We start from the raw sequence: 20,435 nt of genomic DNA on the forward strand, positions 1-20,435 counted from the left end.
GGCCAGTCCCAGCACAGCCTCTCTGCTGCTGTGAGCCGGGCTGCGGCTAGCCTTTGGCCTTCTCCTGTGCGAGTCCCCAACCTCTATATCCTTCCAGGCTCCAAGCTGTCTGGTGGTTTCCTTGGAGTTCAAACCCCCCTCCTACCCTGGAGTAATGAAAAGAAAACCTAAAAGGCAGCTAGAGAAAAGACACGTTATAGAGATGTACACATCCCTCAGCAAGAACATCCTATTCCTGCCTCAGCCTCTCATGAACCTTGCTTTTAATATTTGTTAGGCAGCACCAGGCGGTGTTGAATCGAGTGCTAACTATTCCCTACCACCGAGGTAAAGCCCGCACGCACTGTGTCCAACGCCTGTGAATCTCTAGGGTTTTCAGTCTAGCTGGTGGGGGCAGGGTCTGTTCCTGGCCCTGGATGAATGCTGGCTGCTGTGACCTCCGGTCCTTCCAGGTGGTTCTTTCCTGACTCCTGACAGCTCCTCACGCGCATGCATAGGTCTGCTCAGCTGTGCACCCAAGTGGGACCCTCTTCAGATCCCCAGGATTCTCTCTGTGTGCAGCCCTCTCTCCCCAGTCCTCTGTCCCAGGAATCTAGATCCCTCCCTGTCTTTCAGCTCTGTCTCCTCAACTCAGAGAAGCTGCCCGGCTCCCCCCGGGCTCCCTTCTCTGGGCCACAGCCTGGAAACTCGCCCAGAAATGTAAAATCTCTTCAGTCGCACCCCCTCACCTCGTGTGTTCACAGGTCACTGTCCTTCAGTTCCTGGTGTGCGAAGCCTTTGAAACAGGTGTCTTTTGGTGGTTTCGGGTAGAAAACTAAATCTGGTTTTTGCTACTCCATCTCAGCTGAAAACAGATGTGTGGTCCGTTTTCATCATTTTAAGGGTTAATTTGCTCACCCGTGGCTGTCAAAGTTGCTTCATAGAGAAATGTAGGCTACAGGGAGACATCGCCATACACATAGCAAATCCTTTGGAGAAGGATTAGAGGAGGGTTTTGACTCTGATGATAGATAACATGTGAATAGCCATTCTTTTGGGATATTCACTTGTGCCTTTTGCCTTCTTGAATGTGGGAACATTTGTGTCTCCTGTCACAGGTGATCAGCGAGTTCGAAGCCTCTCCTGACTCGTTTTCCTACAGAATCCCGAACCTGAGCCGGAACCGTCAGTACAGCGTCTGGGTGGTGGCCGTGACCTCAGCCGGCAGAGGCAACAGCAGTGAAATCATCACGGTAGAGCCATTAGCGAAAGGTGTGCCACCGTAGTAAGGACCTCGTTTGCCATTGTGATTGGGCTGTCTTTAAAGTCTCTGTTCTTCCTGAAATAACGCTTACAATGCCCTACACATCAAGTAAACCAGAATATCACATGATACCACATTTCAGCCCAAGAAAAGGTGTTGCTGGTAGCTGGCACTGGCTTTGGGGAAAATTAGAAAAGAATCCTCCTAGAGGTAAGCACAGCATTAAGGGTGAGTGGCCCTACAGCTCAGGGTGCCTTTGAAAAAGGGGACCACACTCACCCTTTTGTGTAGTGAAAATCACCACAGAGCCGCCTCCCAAGGAAGTTCTGCTTGCCTCCAAACCAGGTATCACACCTCTTAAATGAAAAGGTCTCTATTTCGTCTCTAGAACTTGGAACCTTACAAACCTAAGAAAACCGTGTGCTCTTCTCCCATTAATAGAATGCTATAAGCAAAGACCTTGAGTACCAGTGGGAGGTTGGAGTCACCAAACAAAAAGTTCCTGTAAGTGAATATGCTTACCTTTACCCTGAGATGTTATACTGGTTCTCTAAGGCACGGACCTATAGGCACAGAACATTCTTATTTTCCTCTGGTCATTGCTGCCATCCAGGGTTTAGGGTCCCCCTAAATTGCCACTCCTCATGGGTAAATGTATTTACATCTTAATCCCAGGCCAGCAGGAGGTGCCTCCTGACTTTTGCATATACCACATTGGCAATGTATTACTAACTAGAGGCCCAGTGCATGAAATTCATGCACAGGAAGGGTCCCTAGAGGCTGCTGGCTGCCGGGTTCCGGCCAGGACACTTCCCTTACCCCAGTTGCCTGTTGCCACCACTGCCCTACTTTCCCCAGGCCACCTGCTGCCACCACTGCCGCCCCCTTGTTGAACTCCCGGTCAAGGGGACAATTTGCATATTAGGCTTTTATACTATAGGATAAGGTTAGAGGTGCCTAGAGGAGAAAATAAACCTTCCAAGGTCCAGTGTTACCTCCACGAGCTCTTGTGCTCATAACTGTGAGCGCTAAGAAAGAAGCAGCATGAAGTAGCGAGGGGAAAGAACACAGTGGCGTTGCATTCCTGAAGGCAGATAGAAAATAAGCATATAGTTGGTAAGAAAAGTAATTAGTGGATTTTTATTTTTTTTTGTCAGTTGTACTCTTTGGTCATGCTATCCAGCCAGCCTGACGTTTGGAAAACATTGGTTGTCACAGGGCATAAGGACTGCTCTGTGGGATGAAAAGGGAACTGCAACATGGACATAGGAGTAGCAATAGCTTTACTTCTCCCTACTTGGTGTGTCCAATGTTACATCTCAGACATAGCCAGAACCAGCCTGGTTGATGCAGGAGGATATGATATACTCAGAGGAGTCACACTGGCAACTGGCCACTTCCAGAGGAGTAGGACTTGTCTGGGGAGATGAAATACCATTTGGTAATTTGGTAAATGATTTTGAGTGCCTATTGCATGTTAGCACTATGCCGGGGACACAGGGGTGCCTTACTGTGGAATCAGCATGCCGGGGGTTTCAGAGGCTCAGCATAATAACACAGTCAGTCCAGCGCAGATATTTCTGGACAGGTGGCTCTCCTGGGTGGCTCATACCATGTGGTGATTCAGGGATCCAGGCTTCTTCCATAGCAGGATTTGAAGTCCCGGGGTTCTTCATTTCCAGCCATGAAGATAGAGAAAGAGAGAGCATGGAGGCTGGAGCAAGTATTTCATGGGCCAGATGTGGCCAGGCTAAGCTTCTGGAGGGAGCGTCCCAGAAAGTGGTGTCCCAGGCACGGCAAAGGATGGACACTAGCTTTGCTTCTAGAAGGCGGGGATCTTGGTGCCTCTTTTAACTCTTGTGCCTCATTCAAGAAGGTAGCACAGGAGCCTGTCCGTGCTGCCCTCCCGTCTGCAAGGAGGCCTCTGCTGCCACAGGTCCACCCCAGGTTTTCCTCTCCACCTCTGGGCCCTCCTGCCTCTTGGGAATGGCGCCCTGTGCCAGTGGCCCTGACAGACATCCTGTTGGAGCCGTCTCATCATCACTGTCCTGGGCAAAGGGTTATTCTTCAAGGGAGGCCCCTCTGAAAACGTGCATTGTCCTTAACGCTGTGCCAAAGATCAAGTGGAAATAATAACGTCAGGAAAGGGCCGGAAAATTGATTGATAGGAGTTGTTCCAGTTTTACTTCTTCCCGTCCCTTGAGCTTTATGCTTGGTATTGCCTGTTCTCTCCGATATTGAAAGTATCTTTTAATGTGCAGTTTGGGTGTTGAGATAAATTGTTTAATAAAGTGTTTTGAAAAATAATTGGACTCATAGAAAACACAGCTTGGATAGAGCTGCTGGGCTTATGAAGCCCCAAATCATTAATGTGGGCTCCTCATGTTTAGTCAATAGAAGGGGGAAATGCCACAGTGGGGATTTTCGGCTGTTTGTATGTTCCCACAGCGAAAACCCCATCTTCAAACCCAGGTGCCAGAGAATAGCGTGGTCAGGGATGCTCACGGGCAGGGCTGCAGGCCCCTTGTTGGGTGCTGCTGTGATGGGGAAAGTCATCTTGACCTCTGTGTAGATGCGTCTGCACGTTAATCGGCTTCTTCTCTGTTTGGCGTGCAGCTCCTGCGCGAATCCTGACCTTCAGCGGCACGGTTACGACCCCGTGGATGAAAGACATCGCCTTGCCGTGCAAAGCTGTGGGGGACCCTGCGCCTGCGGTGAAGTGGATGAAAGACAGGTAACCAGTAACCCGATGTGTGCCTTCAGCGGAGCTCTAAGACATTGCACCAGAGACACTGAGCTGGGTCCAGTGAAAGCTGCAAAACCTACCCACTCTTCCCAGACAGAGAGGATGGGGTGGGGGACGGACCTCAGCTCTAGCACTAAAAGGAACTGCTCTACTATGTAAATCCTCCCTAAATTCAGAGCCTTTAAGTTCATAAAAGAAGGATTATAAGGAAAATGGTCTGACCAACCCAGTATCCTCTGCGGGCGTTTTCTGTACCTTCTCATGTAAATTTCTCATATAACTGAGATGAATGCACCCAAGGTTATGTAAGACTTAGCACTCATCTCTTCGCCTTTCCGAGATAATGGACCCACTAACCCTAACTCAAACGCTCTGAGAAGTGACTGTAAGAAATAAGGACTTCGCTAATGCAAAATCTGGTTTCATTCCCAAAAGTCATTATTAAAATAATAGCAGGGAAGACGGGGAGAAAGTGGGTGAGATGTATTGTGTCCATGTAACTTTTTAAAGTGTTTCATCTCTATTCAGAGGAAAAAATTAGGACTTAAAGGATTGAGAATTCACTAGAGAGCGTAAAGATTTGATACAAAATGGATTCAGAGGAGTACCTATTTTCAAATAGAAGCACTCAAGAGACATAAACTATTGAAATAATGGTCTTGGCCCAGAGACCACTTTTCTCATCTCTTTTAAAGTCAGTTCATCTAAAGCAGTGATTCTCAACCTTTCTAATGCTGCGACCCTTTAATATAGTTCCTCATGTTGTGGTGACCCCCAACCATAAAATTATTCTCCTTGCTACTTCATAACTGAAATTTTGCTACCATTATGAATCGTAATGTAAATATCTGTGTTTTCCGATGGTCTTAGGCTCTACAGCAGCAGTTCTCATGTTGTGGTGACCCCCAACCATACAGTTCCTCATGTTGTGGTGACCCCCCACCATAAAATTATTTTCGTTGCTACTTCATAACTGTAATTTTGCTACCGTTATGAATCGTAATGTAAATATCTGTGTTTTCTAATGGTCTTAGGTGACCCTGCTAGCGGTTCTCAACCTGTGGGTCGCTGTAGAGCCTAAGACCATCGGAAAACACAGATATTTACATTATAGTTCATTAACAGTAGCAAAATTACAGTTATGAAGTAGCTACTAAAATAATTTTATGGTTGGGGCTCACCACAACATGAGGAACTGTATTAAAGGGTCGCGGCATTAGAAAGGTTGAGAACCACTGATTTAAAGGAAAGACGTAAGCTCCCAAGGTCAAATGGCATTCTCCCTGAGGTGACCCACACGGCTGGACAAGCACCACCATGGCCTTGGGAATGATGATGAGGGAACTCTCTTCATGCTAGGGTCAACTTGTCACCCCCTTGACATACCACTGTCCATTTTAATGTCAAAATCATGAACAACTGTCACTTTAAGTGAATCTAGAAGAGATCCCAAAATCCAGTTGTTCATAGTATGACCTGGTCAAATGGCACTTGTCCCCACAGGAGGAATCCCCAGAAAGAGGCAGTCACAGGTGCCTATGTGGTGGAGGACATGGCAGGCAGGGACATGTGTGAGGAGCCTGATCCAGACCCTGGACAGCGACTCACGTCTGCATAGCATTTTTTACAAAGAACACATCTCGGCTGATTGTTCTCATGATAGAATCATAGTTTAGTTCTTATGAATCCAAACGCATTGCTTGCTTCAAAGAGAGTCTTTATGCTCTTCCCCAACCTCAGCTAATCTGGATTGTAATTTCTTTAATCTGTGCCTTTTTCTTCCTGTGAGGCAGTAACGGGACGCCCAGCCTGGTGACGATTGATGGGCGGAGGAGCGTGTTCAGCAACGGGAGCTTCGTCATCCGCACGGTGAAGGCAGAGGATTCGGGCTACTACAGCTGCATCGCCAATAACAACTGGGGCTCCGATGAGATCATTTTAAACTTACAAGTGCAAGGTAAAGCACGGTGGGGCTCTTGGTAACGATATTGGGTGTATGCATGCCTAGAGGCAGAAGCAAGAGGAGCACATTTAAAAAATCAGCCTTGAGAAAAAGCTCATTGCTGTTTTCTTGTTGCAAAAAGTACGTATGTTCATTCTGGAAAACATAATGAAACAAGTCAAAGAAAAGAGAAAGCATTCATGATTCCAGAGGTGGTAACACTGGTTCCATTTTTGCATGTAGAGAGCTGGTCTCATATTCCTTCACATGAGCATCGCTGACAGAGCCCTTCTCCATAACTTCCATGAATCACATGGTTCACTCTGCAGAGGTAGAAGTGTAACCCAGAAAACACAAAAAAATAAGTCTGAACTGAGGCCCTTGATGTCTGCTGATTAACTCAGTTCTTATATGCAATATGTAAAAAGGACACTAAATCCTAATTGCTATAATAGTTAATTGTGTATTTAATAGAACATGGGGAATTTTTCTTAGCATACATAAAAGTACACAGCAAGCTTAAGATTGTAAATTAAAATCCAGTGTAAAATCCCAAATGGCCATTGACTGGGTTCCTACTTGGAGGCCCCTGATTTTTATGGGTAAAGAAATCTTCAGATTTAAGTATTGTCACATTTAATAATCACAGCAAGTAAAAATAAAATTGATATTGTCCTCAGCAGAAGGGAGGGAAGAAGAACTAGAATTTAAAAAACTAATGCAAAATTGATCTGAAATTTTGACTTGAAGTCAGGAGAACTCCAAAACATTTTAGAAGATGGACTTGAAAGAGATGGGTCTGTTTTTCATGCCTTTGGGTTCATATATCCGGCTGCCCTCAGAAGTAAAGAGAAGGACATTTTATGGGAAGCTTTCACTATAATTTGAATAACCTGATTCTGAATTTCTCTGGTGTTTTTATCCTCAGAGCTAATCCAAAATAATATTAAAGCCCATTGGTTAGAAGTATGTAGTATTCAAACCTTGTTATAAGCATTGAAAATCAGATGCTGCCACTCAATGGCACACCTTGGATTTTCGGAGCTCTGTGTGTGTGCGTGCGTGTGTGTGCGCGTGCGTGCGTGTGTGTGTGTGTGTGTGTGTGTGTGTGTGTGTTTTGTGTTGGGAGTAGCTACAAAAAGTGGAAAATTTTATAGTTCTTTCCCCGCAAGCCATTCTCGTCCTCCCTCTTTCGCATCACTGAGAACAGAACAGCTAAGTGCATGCCACTTATCTTTCTCACTTGAATCGTGGTTGAAATACAGGGTAAAATACTGCATGTATCCTTAGTAACTTTAAAGAAGATTTCAATTAGTGATGAGCAAGTCAGAAATTCCAGGAATTGGTGAGGAAATGAGTTAGATATAAATCCAAGTAGAAATGTCGTTGCATTTCCTTTAAATAATAGATTCACTCTGCTCTATCTCTTTAGCCCAGGATATCAACTAAATAGACATCTTGACAGAAGTGAATTGCATATTTTGGCAATCTTGAACACTTCTTTAATGAATGGCTGATAGACATGACTTGGTAAATGACTGTTCAAGAAGATTAAAGATGTGAGAAACTAATTCTTGTTTTCTAACAACTGTTTCCTGTCTAGTGCCACCAGATCAGCCTCGGCTTACAGTGTCCAAAACCACATCTTCTTCCATCACCCTCTCCTGGCTCCCTGGGGACAATGGGGGCAGCTCTATCAGAGGTAAAAAGGAAGAGGTTGTCCACAATCATTGATTAATTGTCATTATCCACAGGCTATAAAGTGACACACCCTCATCCAATAATCTTACGTTTATTCCTCCCAAAAATACATCCTATGATTAATTTTTCCATTACCTCAATAAGAAACCACATCTACTGTTATGGTATTTGTTGAAATGCATCGTTCACCCAAAGAATCCCATTCGCAAAATCATTGTTGTGTCTCCTGTCTGAGTGAAAGAGTAACAAATGCAGAATAGAAAGCAAAATCAAATGCTAACCTCCCCCCTAAGATTCTACATACCATTTCTTCTCCATGTTGTCAACACTATATCATTCATTCATTCATGCAATCAATCATTCATTCAAGTAACCACAGTTACTGTTCTTGTACAGTAATAAATGTTGGAGAACTTAGAGTTTAGATAGAAAATGATTGATTTGTCCCGAGCTTTTGCAATGAGTGCATAGTAGAATGGAATAAAGGAGGTTTATAATGATGGAATGAGATAGTGTGGTAATTTTAGCATTCGTGGAGTTGGGAAAGCATCATTCTGAGCAAGTTGTAGACCAAGGAAAGGGAGACATTCCAGCTGAAGAGGCCGCAGATGCACAGGAGTGAGGGCTGAGTGACTGAGCAAAGAGGACCTCGGGCGGGTGAGAGAGGATGGAAGGCTCAGATTCCCAAAGGCAGAGGATAGTCTCTCTCTGAGAAAGGAGGAAGGGTGAGAAGTCAACTGGAAATACAGGGGCCTTTTAGGGTGAAGCCAGTGGGCACTGAAGCCCCTGCTCCCGGCTCCTTCCAGCACATGAGCTGCTTGCCACTTCCCAGCTTTGCACTCAGGCTGCAGCCAGGCTGGGTGTTTACACTCCACACAAATGAGAAATGCTACCAAACAGGACTCTTTTTTTCCCTCAAGAGCCAGTTGTTAAACATTTATTAGCACTCCTCTGGCTGAAGGGGAGGATCTTCCCTTTTTTTAGGAAAGAAAGAGGTGAGATTATTATTTAAAAATAGTTGGATGATTAGGGGTAAGGATCATTTGTGGGTTTGAGGAGTGTGGGTAAGATTTGTAACAGCTGCCATGTGAATGCACAGAGTCATTAATAGATGAACAAAGTCATTGCCAAGTGGGAGGGAGGCCCCAGCTGCAGCTAAACAGCACAAATTGTAGTGGTCACAGTTATCACAGTGCAATGACTTCCTCAAGTGACTCTGGACAGCTGAGAAGAAAAGCAGATCACAGGTGACCAGAACTGTGACTGGGTGGGATAGGTGCAGCAGGAAGTCAGAAGATGAGTGAAAACAGCCTCCTTATGAACATGGTCTACCAGAGGTTCTAGGCTGGTTAGAGGACTTTTTTGTGGAGAAAGATGGGGCACCAAGGGAAGAGTTCAAGGGGCCCTAGTGCTCTCGGCTAAAATGAAATGAAAGAAAGGGAAGAAAATGAAGTGTTGGTCCTGAAGGTGGTAGAGCATCGGACCCCAAGGCTGCAGAGGGCAAGAGGGAAGATTGAAGAGGAAGGAGTAGGGAAGATACTGACCATGACCTTGGAAGGAGGAGTCAGAGATGGTGCTCTCCATGTGGCAAGTTTGAACAAACAATGATGCTGCCAGTTTGGGTTTAGGAGGCTCTGTAGTGTGGAAGTGAGAAGCACTTTGCCAGTGTTAAAAATGGCGTTCATGGGCAAGATGGAAGATACGAGTCCCTGAGTATAAGGACACCATGCACAGGCACGCTAGGCCCTGGTTGCCTGGGTGTGAACATTTAGGAGACAGGGGACAGGGCAGACAGGATATGTTCACCCCAGGAAGGTGGTTGGGGTAACAGGGATGAAGGTCATACCAAGGAGGAACGTCTCAGTGACCACAGGGGCAAGGAGCATGAGCTTTAGATTCTGACATTGGGGTTTGAATCTATCAGACCCTAGGATGGTCACCTAACCTCTCTGGACCTCAGAGTGTTCATCTGGACCTTAGAGGGAATAATCACTACTTCATAGGTTCCACGAGGTAATGTCAGTCACTGGCTGAGGTGCTTGGCACATAGTGAGAGCTCAAAGAATGGACAGTTGTCGTTACCCGTAGCAGAAGTAAAGGTGCATAAAGTACATGTGAAGTATTGGAGGGGTTTTTCAAACCAAGGAGAAGCCAGGTTCCCATTGCAATGCTGGGAGGGCTGCAGGGTTCAGAGCCGATTCTCTGCGTGGCTGTGAGTGAGTCGAAGGTGGTTGATGGGGTTCCCACCACCATTGATAATATATCCCTTTTCTAGAACTTTGGTCTCTTAAAAACAACTCAGCTTCAGCCCTGACTGGTTTGGCTCAGTGGATGGAGCGTCGGCCTGAGGACTGGTGCGGGCCAGGTTCAATTCCGGTCAGGGGCATGTGCCTTGATTGCGGGCACATCCCCAGTGAGGGTTATGCATAAGGCAGCTGATTCATGTTTCTCTCTCATCTATGTTTCTAACTCTCTATCCCTCTCCCTTCCTCTCTGTAAAAAATCAATAAAATATATTTAAAAAAAAACACACACAACAACAACTCAGCTTCAGACCGTGCTCGTGCCCAAGGATCTGGCGTGTGTGCTCTGAAGGGCAGCTGTTTAGGGATTGAGTGTCCATTTCCCTCTGCCAGTATACCTCCTAAAAGGGAACAGACAGAAAGTGGTTTTATTCTCACCACACCACCCACAATGCCAACATAGTAATGCCAGGTGTGGCCTAAATCCCTCACTAACCATTATGTCACCATGCACTTCTCAGGCCTGGGTTAACTTTCCTGGGACTAGAAGAGATCCAATGTTCTCCCCAGATGTGAGTGTTCTGAGAACTCCTGTCAAAATGCAAACATCGGCCCTAGCCAGTTTGGCTCAGTGGATAGAGCATTGGCCTGCAGACTGAAGGGTCCCGAGTTCAATTCCAGTCAAGGGCACATGCCTGGGCTGTGGGCTTGAACCCCAGGAGGGGGCATGCAGGAGGCAACTGATCAATGATTCTCTCTCATCATTGATGTTTCTCTCTCTCTCTCCCTCTCCCTCCCTCTCTGAAATCAATAAAAATATATTTTAAAAAAAGAATACATTTTTTAAAATGCAAACAAAAGCCAACTCCTGGTAGAAACAAATAACACTCTTTTGAATGCATTTCTTGTCTTCTGAAGGCTACATATTGCAATACTCGGAGGATAACAGTGAGCAGTGGGGAAGTTTTCCCATCAGCCCAAGTGAACGTTCTTATCGCCTGGAAAACCTGAAATGCGGTACTTGGTACAAGTTCACACTCACCGCGCAAAATGGAGTGGGCCCCGGGCGCATAAGTGAAATCATAGAAGCGAAAACATTAGGGAAAGGTATGTGTGCCTTCTTCTTATTTCTGGAGTTCCTTTGTTTTCCAGATGAAAGGGGACATTGGAATCACAAATGCATCATATATTTGCATGTATGTTTGTGTGTTTAAACTCTGTTTTTCCCAACATGAGTTTGACTGTGTTACAGAGTAATGAGAGGGATGGCTCGTCCTTATGGAGTATTCTGGTTCTTTTATTTTTTTTAATATCTCATTTGCAGCTAAAAGAAGTGTCATTTGAAAATCAAGGGCTTTCGTGCCAACATAAAGTGTCCATGAAATATGACATTTACCTTTTGACCTTCTAGTGTGACCTTCTCCCTTTCTTCCCCCAGACCCCCTCTGTCTGTAATTTTCATGTCTCCTCAAAGACCCTGCTCTTCAAGTGGGAAGTGACTGGGGTAGATTGTTAACCTTTAATGTGAGGTGGGGTTTTTTAATCTGAAACACGGACCTTCGAGGAGATGAACCCCAAGGGAAATTGCATATCACGGTGAAATTTGCAGCCCTGGGACCCCAGGAAGAGGGAGGGCCATAGCTGTAGGTGAGAGTAAATAAGGAGGTAAAGAGGGGGTCTTTGCAGAGGTTTCCCTGGCATCTGGATTTGAACCAGTGTGGTGGGCTGGATGGCAGGGGAGCGAGAATTGAGAAGGTAGAGATGTTCTTGGGCACCTGAGTTTCAGATAACCTGGTGAGGGTTCAAATGATGAGGGATTGATTTATACAGAAATGCCATGAGGTCTGTGGGCTCTAGCATGAAGCATTTGGATAGTGAGGGATCCCTGTTGGTATTTCCCAAATCCAACCCTGTCTTCTCTGGGGTCAGGTCACCCCCGGACACAGGTGAGCCCACTGCAGAAGGTCCTTGGGAACCACTCAAGGACACACATATGTGAAAATAGCTTGTTCTTCAGGGAACCAGAAGATACAGGAAAATGACCTTTACCCACACAGTGCTCCCTCCCACACCTCAGTCATTGTAGAAGGAGACAGCCCACTGGGCCATAAGGACCCTATCAATGGTGGACCAGTTGGGAGTGGCCTGCCAGCCCTACTTGTCCTGAGCTCCCTGCTTAGGTGGAGAAAGGAGCCTGAGGGAGAACATGACACCTTGGGCAGCTCTCATTCACTGTCCCATGAGCTGATCCCATTGTCCCTCTTCCCACAGAGCCCCAGTTCTCCAAGGAGCAAGAGCTCTTTGCCAGCATCAACACCACACGCGTGAGGCTGAACCTCATCGGCTGGAATGACGGCGGCTGCCCCATCACCTCCTTCACACTCGAGTACAGACCCTTTGGGACCACGGTCTGGACCACAGCTCAGCGGACCTCTCTCTCCAAGTCCTACATTTTGTACGACCTGCAGGAAGCCACGTGGTACGAGCTGCAGATGAGGGTGTGCAACAGCGCAGGCTGTGCGGAGAAGCAGGCCAACTTCGCCACGCTCAACTATGACGGCAGTAAGCTGGCTCTATGGCCCTCCTGTCTGTGTCTTGGGACATGTGCACGTGCTCACTGTCTCTTTCCCATCTGACATTCATCCTTGGCACAGAGGGACCACTGCCCACAGATTCCATTAGCCTTCGATGCCCCTCTCTCCAGGGCTCCCGAGTTCATTGTACCCACATGACCAGGGCTGTCATCCAGAAAGAAGGGACGAGGGCCAAGGGGACTGTCATTAGGGAGTCTTGGTATAGGAGGATGCTCTTCGGGTTGAAGGACTCTTCCCATGTGGTTCTGTACCTTGTCTATGACTGTGCGCCAACATTGCTTTTGTTGTCTCCCACCCCTTCCACGCCCCATCCCAATTCACATACAACTTTCTGTTTTGCTCTCATTAAGCCCTTAAACTGCATGTGCAAAACCAGTTTTCATGATAAACAAGCTTGTGTTAGTCACTGAGCAGAAATAGAGGCACTGATGGAAATAGAATTATGTCTACAGGCTGCTAGTACATGTGCACGCATGCACATACACACACATATAGACACACACACATAGGAAGTTTGCATGAGCTTTTTGAAAACCAGGTGAGGTATCTTGTGACGCTTAGTTGACCAAAGTAAATGATGTATCGTTAGTCTTGATTTCTGCAACTCCTAGTCAAGGGCCATTTATTGGTATTCGAACAAGGGCCCAACCCAGTGAAGCTGGAAGGCGGAGACATTGAGGGCCTGTGTCTGGGGAACTTTAGAAAGCCCCAGTAGCAGCACGTTGATGCTGCTTCCAGCAGCCTGGCACTGACGCCCCTCAGGGAGCTGCGGGGCTGAATTAGGGCTTTAATCACAAGACAAAACCGGCTGCAATGTGTCAGAATGTTTGGCTTAGTCAGGGGTGGGCAAACTTTTTGACTCGAGGGCCACAATGGGTTCTTAAACTGGACTGGAGGGCCGGAACAAAAGCATGGATGGAGTGTTTGTATGAACTAATATAAATTCAAAGTAAAGGAGCAGAGGGGAGAGCAAGAGAACCGGATAGAACAGCTGGATCCGGCCCGCGGGCCGTAGTTTGCCCAAGGCTGTCTTAGCTCCTCAGCGCCTTCTGTCCAGTCTTCGTGGATCAGAGCAGACCGTGGTGGTGGGTGACTTAGCCTGGAAAGTTTGAGCCTAAGCAAGCACCCCAATACTTGACTTACCACAGGGCAGGTTAAGGGGTGTTCCCTCCTCTGCTCTGTGCACTTGGGTCCTTGTTTAATTAAAGCTCTGTAACTTCCATGGGGTATCGGTCATCCTGTCCTAAGAAAAGAAGGTCCATGAACCCGAGGACCCTCAGAAACAATCCAAGGACATCAGTGAGGTGAGGTGGCCTGGGATCCTCCTTTGGACGTCTTGTCTTGGATTGTCCTGGATGATGGCCTAGGGCTACATCTCCAGCATTCCAGGCCTGGAGCCCATGGATGTAGGAAGGACCCCGGGTGGCAGCTGTCTGGTATTGGCCGCACCAGCCTGGGCCCATCTCTGCCAGACATGCTGCCCCACAGCCCTGGGACAGCCTGCCCAGCTCCTGGACAGTGATGTTCTTCCTCCTGGGCTGATGTTCTTCCTCCTGGACAGTGATGTTCTTCCTCCTGGGCTGATGTTCTTCTAGCTTCCCAGCCCTCGGGTACATGCGACATCATTCAAAGCTGTCCCCATCACACGGGCAAAGTAGCACTTCCCACAGGCTTCCCGCCCATCACAGTTTAATTCTTTGGTTTACAAAATAAATGACTTTGACACTTACGAACAATTTCCTTAGTATTTGAGGCTTCCCCTAAGTGGTCGGCAAACTCATTAGTCAGCAGAGCCAAATATCAACAGTACAACGATTGAAATTTCTTTTGAGAGCCACATTTTTTAAACTTAAACTTCTTCTAACGCCACTTCTTCAAAATAGACTCGCCCAGGCCGTGGTATTTTTGTGGAAGAGCCACACTCAAGAGGCCAAAGAGCCGCATGTGGCTCGCGAGCCGTGGTTTGCCGACCACTGCCCTAAGTCCTTTGCTAGCAGGTACCCATGTAGGTCACAAGTAGATGTCTCACTTTCGATTATTGACTTTCAGTAATTGACTTCCAATAATCACAGGGACAGGCAGCGTCTCTGTAATCTGTGCAGACGCCAGAGCAGTCAATGCCCAGGTCGGTGATGTGTTTGCAGCTAATCATTTAATTAGAAAGCGCTCGTGCGTGGAATGAGAAACTGTGGTTCTTGCTCAAACAGGGCACTGCAGATTGTAAAAGTGTGTCTTCTAAACATAGAAAATGTCACGCTCTCACTTTATCCGGGATCTTAGATTATAATCATGAGAAGGTCCTGTGAGCTGCATTTAATTTCCTGAAATCGAAAATGATTTTATTACACTAAGAAACGCGAGTACATTTTTCTATTTTCCGTGCGAGAGATGACGGGTTTCTCTGAGCCAGTTTCGTAGATGTGGAGCTTTAATATCTCTTTGGTCACATCGCCTGAAGAATTTGCTTCACTTTGGGAAAAACAACCATGAACAATTAGCCTTACATCTGTACCTGTCGGATTGCAGATTCTTCCATTTCTTTATCAACTCTCTCCTTTGCCATTTCTTTCGCCAAACGTCTCTGCTCTTTCCTGTGTTTGCCTTGGTTTGGCAGACCCATCCTCACCAGCATCCCTTCTGTGCCTCTTACCTGGGCTCTGAGCATTTGCAGACTTGGGTTTCCAGCCCAAAACACGGCTACGTTGGAAGGACATGCATCCTGATCACATGGAGAACTGGGTTCTGTTCTCCCTGCCCTGCTTACTAAGTGCAAGATAGCGGTCATGGTTGTTCAAGGGGAAGGTGTTTATTGCACTTTTTTCTAAATCACAGGCTTCCCGGCCCTTGTTTGACATGGAGAATACAGTGAGATGGAGGGTGTTACATCACGAAGGATGCCTGTGTTTGCATCTCTGCACCACTGTGTTCAGCCTCTTCATAGAAAGCAGCGTCCGGCGTTTGCTTATGATTCTAAATAACCTGAATGTCCTAGCGCTGTTTAAGTGTCTGGTCCAGAAGTAGCTTGGGTTGGGTACCTGATGGCTCCCCCTCTGAAGGGCTGTCTGTAGCTCTTACACCTAAAATGAGAGTTTCTAAAGTACATTTGCTCTTGCACCTGTGATAAAAAGCAAGTGAATAACCAAACGGAAGGGGACTTTGCATCTTTAAGCCGGGGTGTCTGGTGCAGCCTCCCTGCCGATCGCTTCTGTCCACTTGCCAGGACTATTGTTCCTTCTCTGATGTGCAATTTTTCAAACTGCCTCTCTCAATGGTGCGAGGGGTGCCACTTCAGGCCAAGTAAATGCATGTGGCTTTTTTAAGCGTCTCGCCTGGACATTATGCTACTATCTGCACCCCGCAGGACATTGCAAAATGAAGTCTCTTTCAAAGCCATGCGCCTTGCCCTTGGTGCTGATGCCGAGCTGATGTGCTGCAGACTAAGTTACAAGTCAGGCGGAAGGAAGGGAGTGAGCGAGTAGATCAGTCAGCAAGAACCTAGATAAAGACTCCCCTCACCACCCCCCCCCCATCACCTCTGACACCTCAGATCACATGGCACGATTGTTGTAACCCATCATCCCTAAAACTCCGCCATGCTGTCCTCATTAACAGCCATCTAACATCACGGCCCTGCTTTCAGGTACAATCCCTCCACTCATTAAGTCCGTTGTCCAAAGCGAAGAAGGGCTGACGACCAATGAGGGGCTCAAGATGCTGGTGACCATCTCCTGCATCCTGGTGGGGGTCCTGCTGCTGTTTGTGCTCCTGCTGGTGGTGCGGAGACGGAGGCGGGAGCAGAGGCTGAAGCGGCTGAGAGGTGAGTCAGGGCTGGGCCGCCACCCATGCCCCGCAGTCACTTGCCCTCACTCGACGGGTACCCCCTGAGCCAGGTCCCCCCTGCCCGGCCCTGTGATGTCCCTACAGCAAGACTGCTGAGCCTTCAGGGAAAAGTCACACAACCTTACTACACAGTCGCTCAGAAATGAAGTGAAAGCCAGTCTTCTAAATGCCAGACATGGGGAGGCAAAGACGGTGATTTTCTCATGAGTTTTCAACCCCACTTTCTTTCATTTGCAGCAAGGCCAGTACTGTACCAGTTAGGTTTCCTCTAAGAAGACCTTTCAGATGTGTTCTGGACATGAGAACTATTTTTTAAAATATATTTTTATTGATTTCAGAGCAGAAGGGAGAGGGAAAGAGAGATAGAGATAGAAACATCGATGATGAGAGAGAATCATTGATCTCTCTCAATGGCTGCCTCCTGTACAGCCCTCACCGGGGATCGAGTCAACAACCCGGACCTGTGCCCTGACCGGGAATGGAACGGTGACCTCCTGGTTCCTAGGGTGATGCTCAACCACTGAGCCACCCCGGCTGGGCAAAATGGGAACTGTTTTATCGGCAGGGAGTGGAAACTGAAGGCTGATGGTACAGGTAGAACATGACAAGGCAGAAACAAACACTTTTCCAAATCAGAAATTTGAGCTGAAGCCCAGAGTAAGAGTTTCTCTCTAACGAAGGAAAAATCCTGGAGAACGAGCACCCAGGCCGGGTGAGCACATGGCTGGCAGGCCCCACCATTGTAACACCCGGCCCTGCCGAGCGCTGGGCCGAGGCTGCGTCCAGGCCTGGCCAACAGCCCTCACTTGCCCTTGCTCTGCGGTGTGAGGACAGCAAGTTCTTTAAGACACAAAACGCTGTGCTGGACAAGTGTGTCCCTGTCCTCCACTTTGCATGGCCAGAGAGTTTAATGGGCCGCCTTCTGGTAAAATACATCTCCGAGTTGTTCGCGTGTGTGGTCAGTGCCGTGGAGATACCATTGTGCAGGGCTCTGTATATTCTTCAAAGTGGCATTTGAGGAACAAATCTGGGATTGCACTCCCCGCCCCCCTTCAAAAAATCCACATCGGTGATATCCCGAACCTTGAAGATTCATGTGGAAAACATCGACTCCTCTGCAAAACCTAAATCAACCACCATCCAGTTAGAGCAGCAGGACATGGTGACATTTCCGCCTGTCTTTGCTTCCCACCACTTTCCCCTCTATATGACTCTAACACATGTTGCTACCAGTTTATCTCCACTCTGCCAATAGTTACAATATTCGAAGTGCCCTGCACTCCATCTGTACACTTAACAGTCCCGTTTAAATCTTCTGCAGCCCAAAGTTTCCGACGCACCCCAAGCTCATTGAAACAGGCTCTATAATGCATTAACCCCCGTCCTGGTAATGTCCCAGACCCCTAACCCTGCCCCAGATGTTGGATGTGCAGACGTGGAAAGAAAGAGCCTGGGAACGGTGGGTTTAGTGCAGGTGGGAGACACATTAACATCTGCTGGGAATAGAACCAAAAATGTCACAAATGCTAAAATGGGCTCCAGGTTCTACATAAGCACAAGACAAGGTGTGATTAATGGGAAGAAACTGAGAGGTCAGCTAGGAGCTCCACGATGCAGCACCACGAAAATCTACCATTGCCCGGTATGTTGAGAAATGCAGTATACGCTGAGCTGGGCTGGATTTCATTTCCAATGTTCACCACTGAAAGCCCAGAGGGATGTGTGGCGAACCCTCTTTCACAGAAAACAGTCTCCTGGACTGTTAGGGACATTATTATTGAGGAGCCAACAACAGACAGACCAAGAAGGGTCTGTCGTTGTGGCATGCAGGCAGCCTGGTTGTTTAGAAGACTACGAATTGCCCATATTTCATTTTTTTATGCACACAGTAAGGGTCTGGAAGCAAATGGGTTAAAATCGAGGCAATCCTTCCCGACACTACAGCCATCTGCCAAGTTCACCTTTGTTTTTCTCCCCTGGCCCCACACTTCCTCCTTCCTTTCCAGCGATTGTTTTATTTCCTACTAGAGGCCTGGTGCATGGATTCATGCACCAGTGGGGTCCCTCAGCCTGGCCTGAGGGCATCAGGCTGAAACCAGCTCTCCGAAATCCCCTGAGGGGTCCTGGATTGCGAGAGGGTGCAGGCCAGGTCGAGGGACCCCACTGGTGCATGATTGGGGCTGGGGAGGGACCACAGGAGGGCTCCAGGGCATGTCTGGCCCATCTCACCCAGTCCTAATCAGCCAGATCCCAGCAGCAAGCTAACCTACCAGTTGGAGCATCTGCCCCCTGGTGGTCAGTGTGCATCATAGCAAATGGTCAAACGGTCAGAGGGACAATTAGCATATTAGCCATATATATATATATATATATATATATATATATATATATAGCTTCTACTTCTGACTTTAGCTCCCAGCCTCACTTTCCTTTCTGAGAGCAAGGAAAGATGGTAGAGCTGTTGCTGGCTCTTGCTGAGACACTTGGGTTAGACTGATGGGGGGCCGTGCCCCCTTTACCTTCATTCTTCATCATTCCTGTAAGTTAGTGACTGCTTCACAAGGGCTCTGTCCAGAAAATCTGCTGGAACTGACATTTCTACTCTAGGCACCTCTAGTTCCAGACGCTGCAGTTTATAGAGGGTCTTGGTGAGGAAAGCTATGCTTCACGTCAGAGAGCACGGGCTTTCATTCCCCGGAAACAGTTGTTTCCTTTGTGTCAGAGAAAAAATAGAGCCTGCACCAGGGTTTCAGGAGGAAGAAAATGCTTGCTGTGGCAGAGAGGGTGCATTCAGGAGGGATGCTGAGGAGCAGCCGCTTGCCCGGGACAAAGGCATCTCTCTGCAGACTTGCATTTTTTACGTGTTAACAAAGGCTCTGGATCAGAGTTCTGAGAGGAGGGCAGCGAGAATGCCAAGTGCCAGACCCAGTTCCATCTGCTTCCCGAGGGCGAGCTTTAATGCGGATGCACTGAAACACATTCAATTCAACAAACCATTATTATCTACCATGTGCCAGATGCAACATTTCTTAAACCCAATAGGAAAATCTTCTTAACCATTTCTACTTATCCCCCGAGTTTGACCAGGCCTCAGAGAGAAAAGATTACGAAGACTCTGTCCCAGAACTATCGACTTGGACACTTGTGGCAGTGAACCAAGGCCTGTGAGGGACAGGGTCATGGTCCTATGACTGTGAGAAGTGTCCCATATAGGAGAGAGTGAGGAGGACTCTCTGAAAGGCTAGGCCTTGCCCCAGAAAGACCTTTGTCTGTTAGCCCTACAGGGCCCCTGAAATGTTACTTAACAACAGGGAGGGAAATTGCAGGCACAGAGTTTAATATCCTAGGTGCCTCTGTATGAAACAGAGTTCACTAGCAGAATCTCCCAATTACAACCTGACCCACATAAGGCACAGATTCTGTGCTGGGTTAGAATGAGTTCAAACATATTTACAGCGTCTATGGAAAGAGCTGCTCCGTACAGTATTTTTTACTGTCCAAAATAAGGACGTTCCTAATATGTCAAAGTTGTCTGAGCAATCACCAATCAGGATCAAAAATGGAAATGAGAAAATTTGGATTATAGACAAATATCGTAGGGGTTCCTAATGGGCACTGTTAAAGTTACTACACGAGGCCAACTTCATACTGTTGACTTTGATTGCTAGAAATGACTAAATGTTTACAAGCAGGATATATTTTACAATATAGACAAGCAACCTACTTAGGTGAATACAACAATATTTTTTTAAGGAAGGGGGAGAGAGGGGGAGAGAAAGAGAGAGAGAAGAAAGAAAATGGGACTCAAGCAATTTAGCCAACCTATATTCTCTCTTCCTGAGCACTTTACTAATTTTAGAGCATAGCGGCCTCCTAATGTCTAAATTGTCTGTAAGTGCTACATTTTTTTCCATCTCTAACCTTATCCAGGAGTTCAGAAGCCACAGTTTGCTTTTAATGATGCCCTGATTTTTCCCACTTCTAAACCCTTTCAAGTGCAATGTTATAGGATGAGTCACTGGCTGGGCCACGGATCCCAGCAGCCCTAACCTTATAAAAAAAAATGATTCCCATGCCAAGTAATCAACTCTGGGATCACTAAAAGCTTCCTCCTTGAAGGAGTTTA

At 47.1% G+C, this 20,435-nt stretch overlaps 1 protein-coding gene across 3 annotated transcripts in view; it reads left to right on the forward strand.

Moving 5' to 3' along the window:
• The window catches only part of DSCAM (DS cell adhesion molecule), a 469,811-nt gene that overhangs the window by 406,371 nt on the left and 43,005 nt on the right, over nt 1-20,435 (forward strand). For all 3 annotated transcript variants that reach the window (XM_080655259.1, XM_080655257.1, XM_080655258.1), the window contains 7 exons: nt 1,098-1,251; nt 3,860-3,977; nt 5,783-5,946; nt 7,535-7,633; nt 10,794-10,982; nt 12,147-12,437; nt 16,110-16,286. In XM_080655259.1, the coding sequence (XP_080511385.1) occupies nt 1,098-1,251; nt 3,860-3,977; nt 5,783-5,946; nt 7,535-7,633; nt 10,794-10,982; nt 12,147-12,437; nt 16,110-16,286 (1,192 nt within the window). The remainder of the gene's footprint in view (nt 1-1,097; nt 1,252-3,859; nt 3,978-5,782; nt 5,947-7,534; nt 7,634-10,793; nt 10,983-12,146; nt 12,438-16,109; nt 16,287-20,435) is intronic.

The sequence above is a fragment of the Plecotus auritus genome (assembly GCF_963455305.1).
Source record: "Plecotus auritus genome assembly, chromosome: 2".
NCBI lineage: Eukaryota > Metazoa > Chordata > Mammalia > Chiroptera > Vespertilionidae > Plecotus > Plecotus auritus.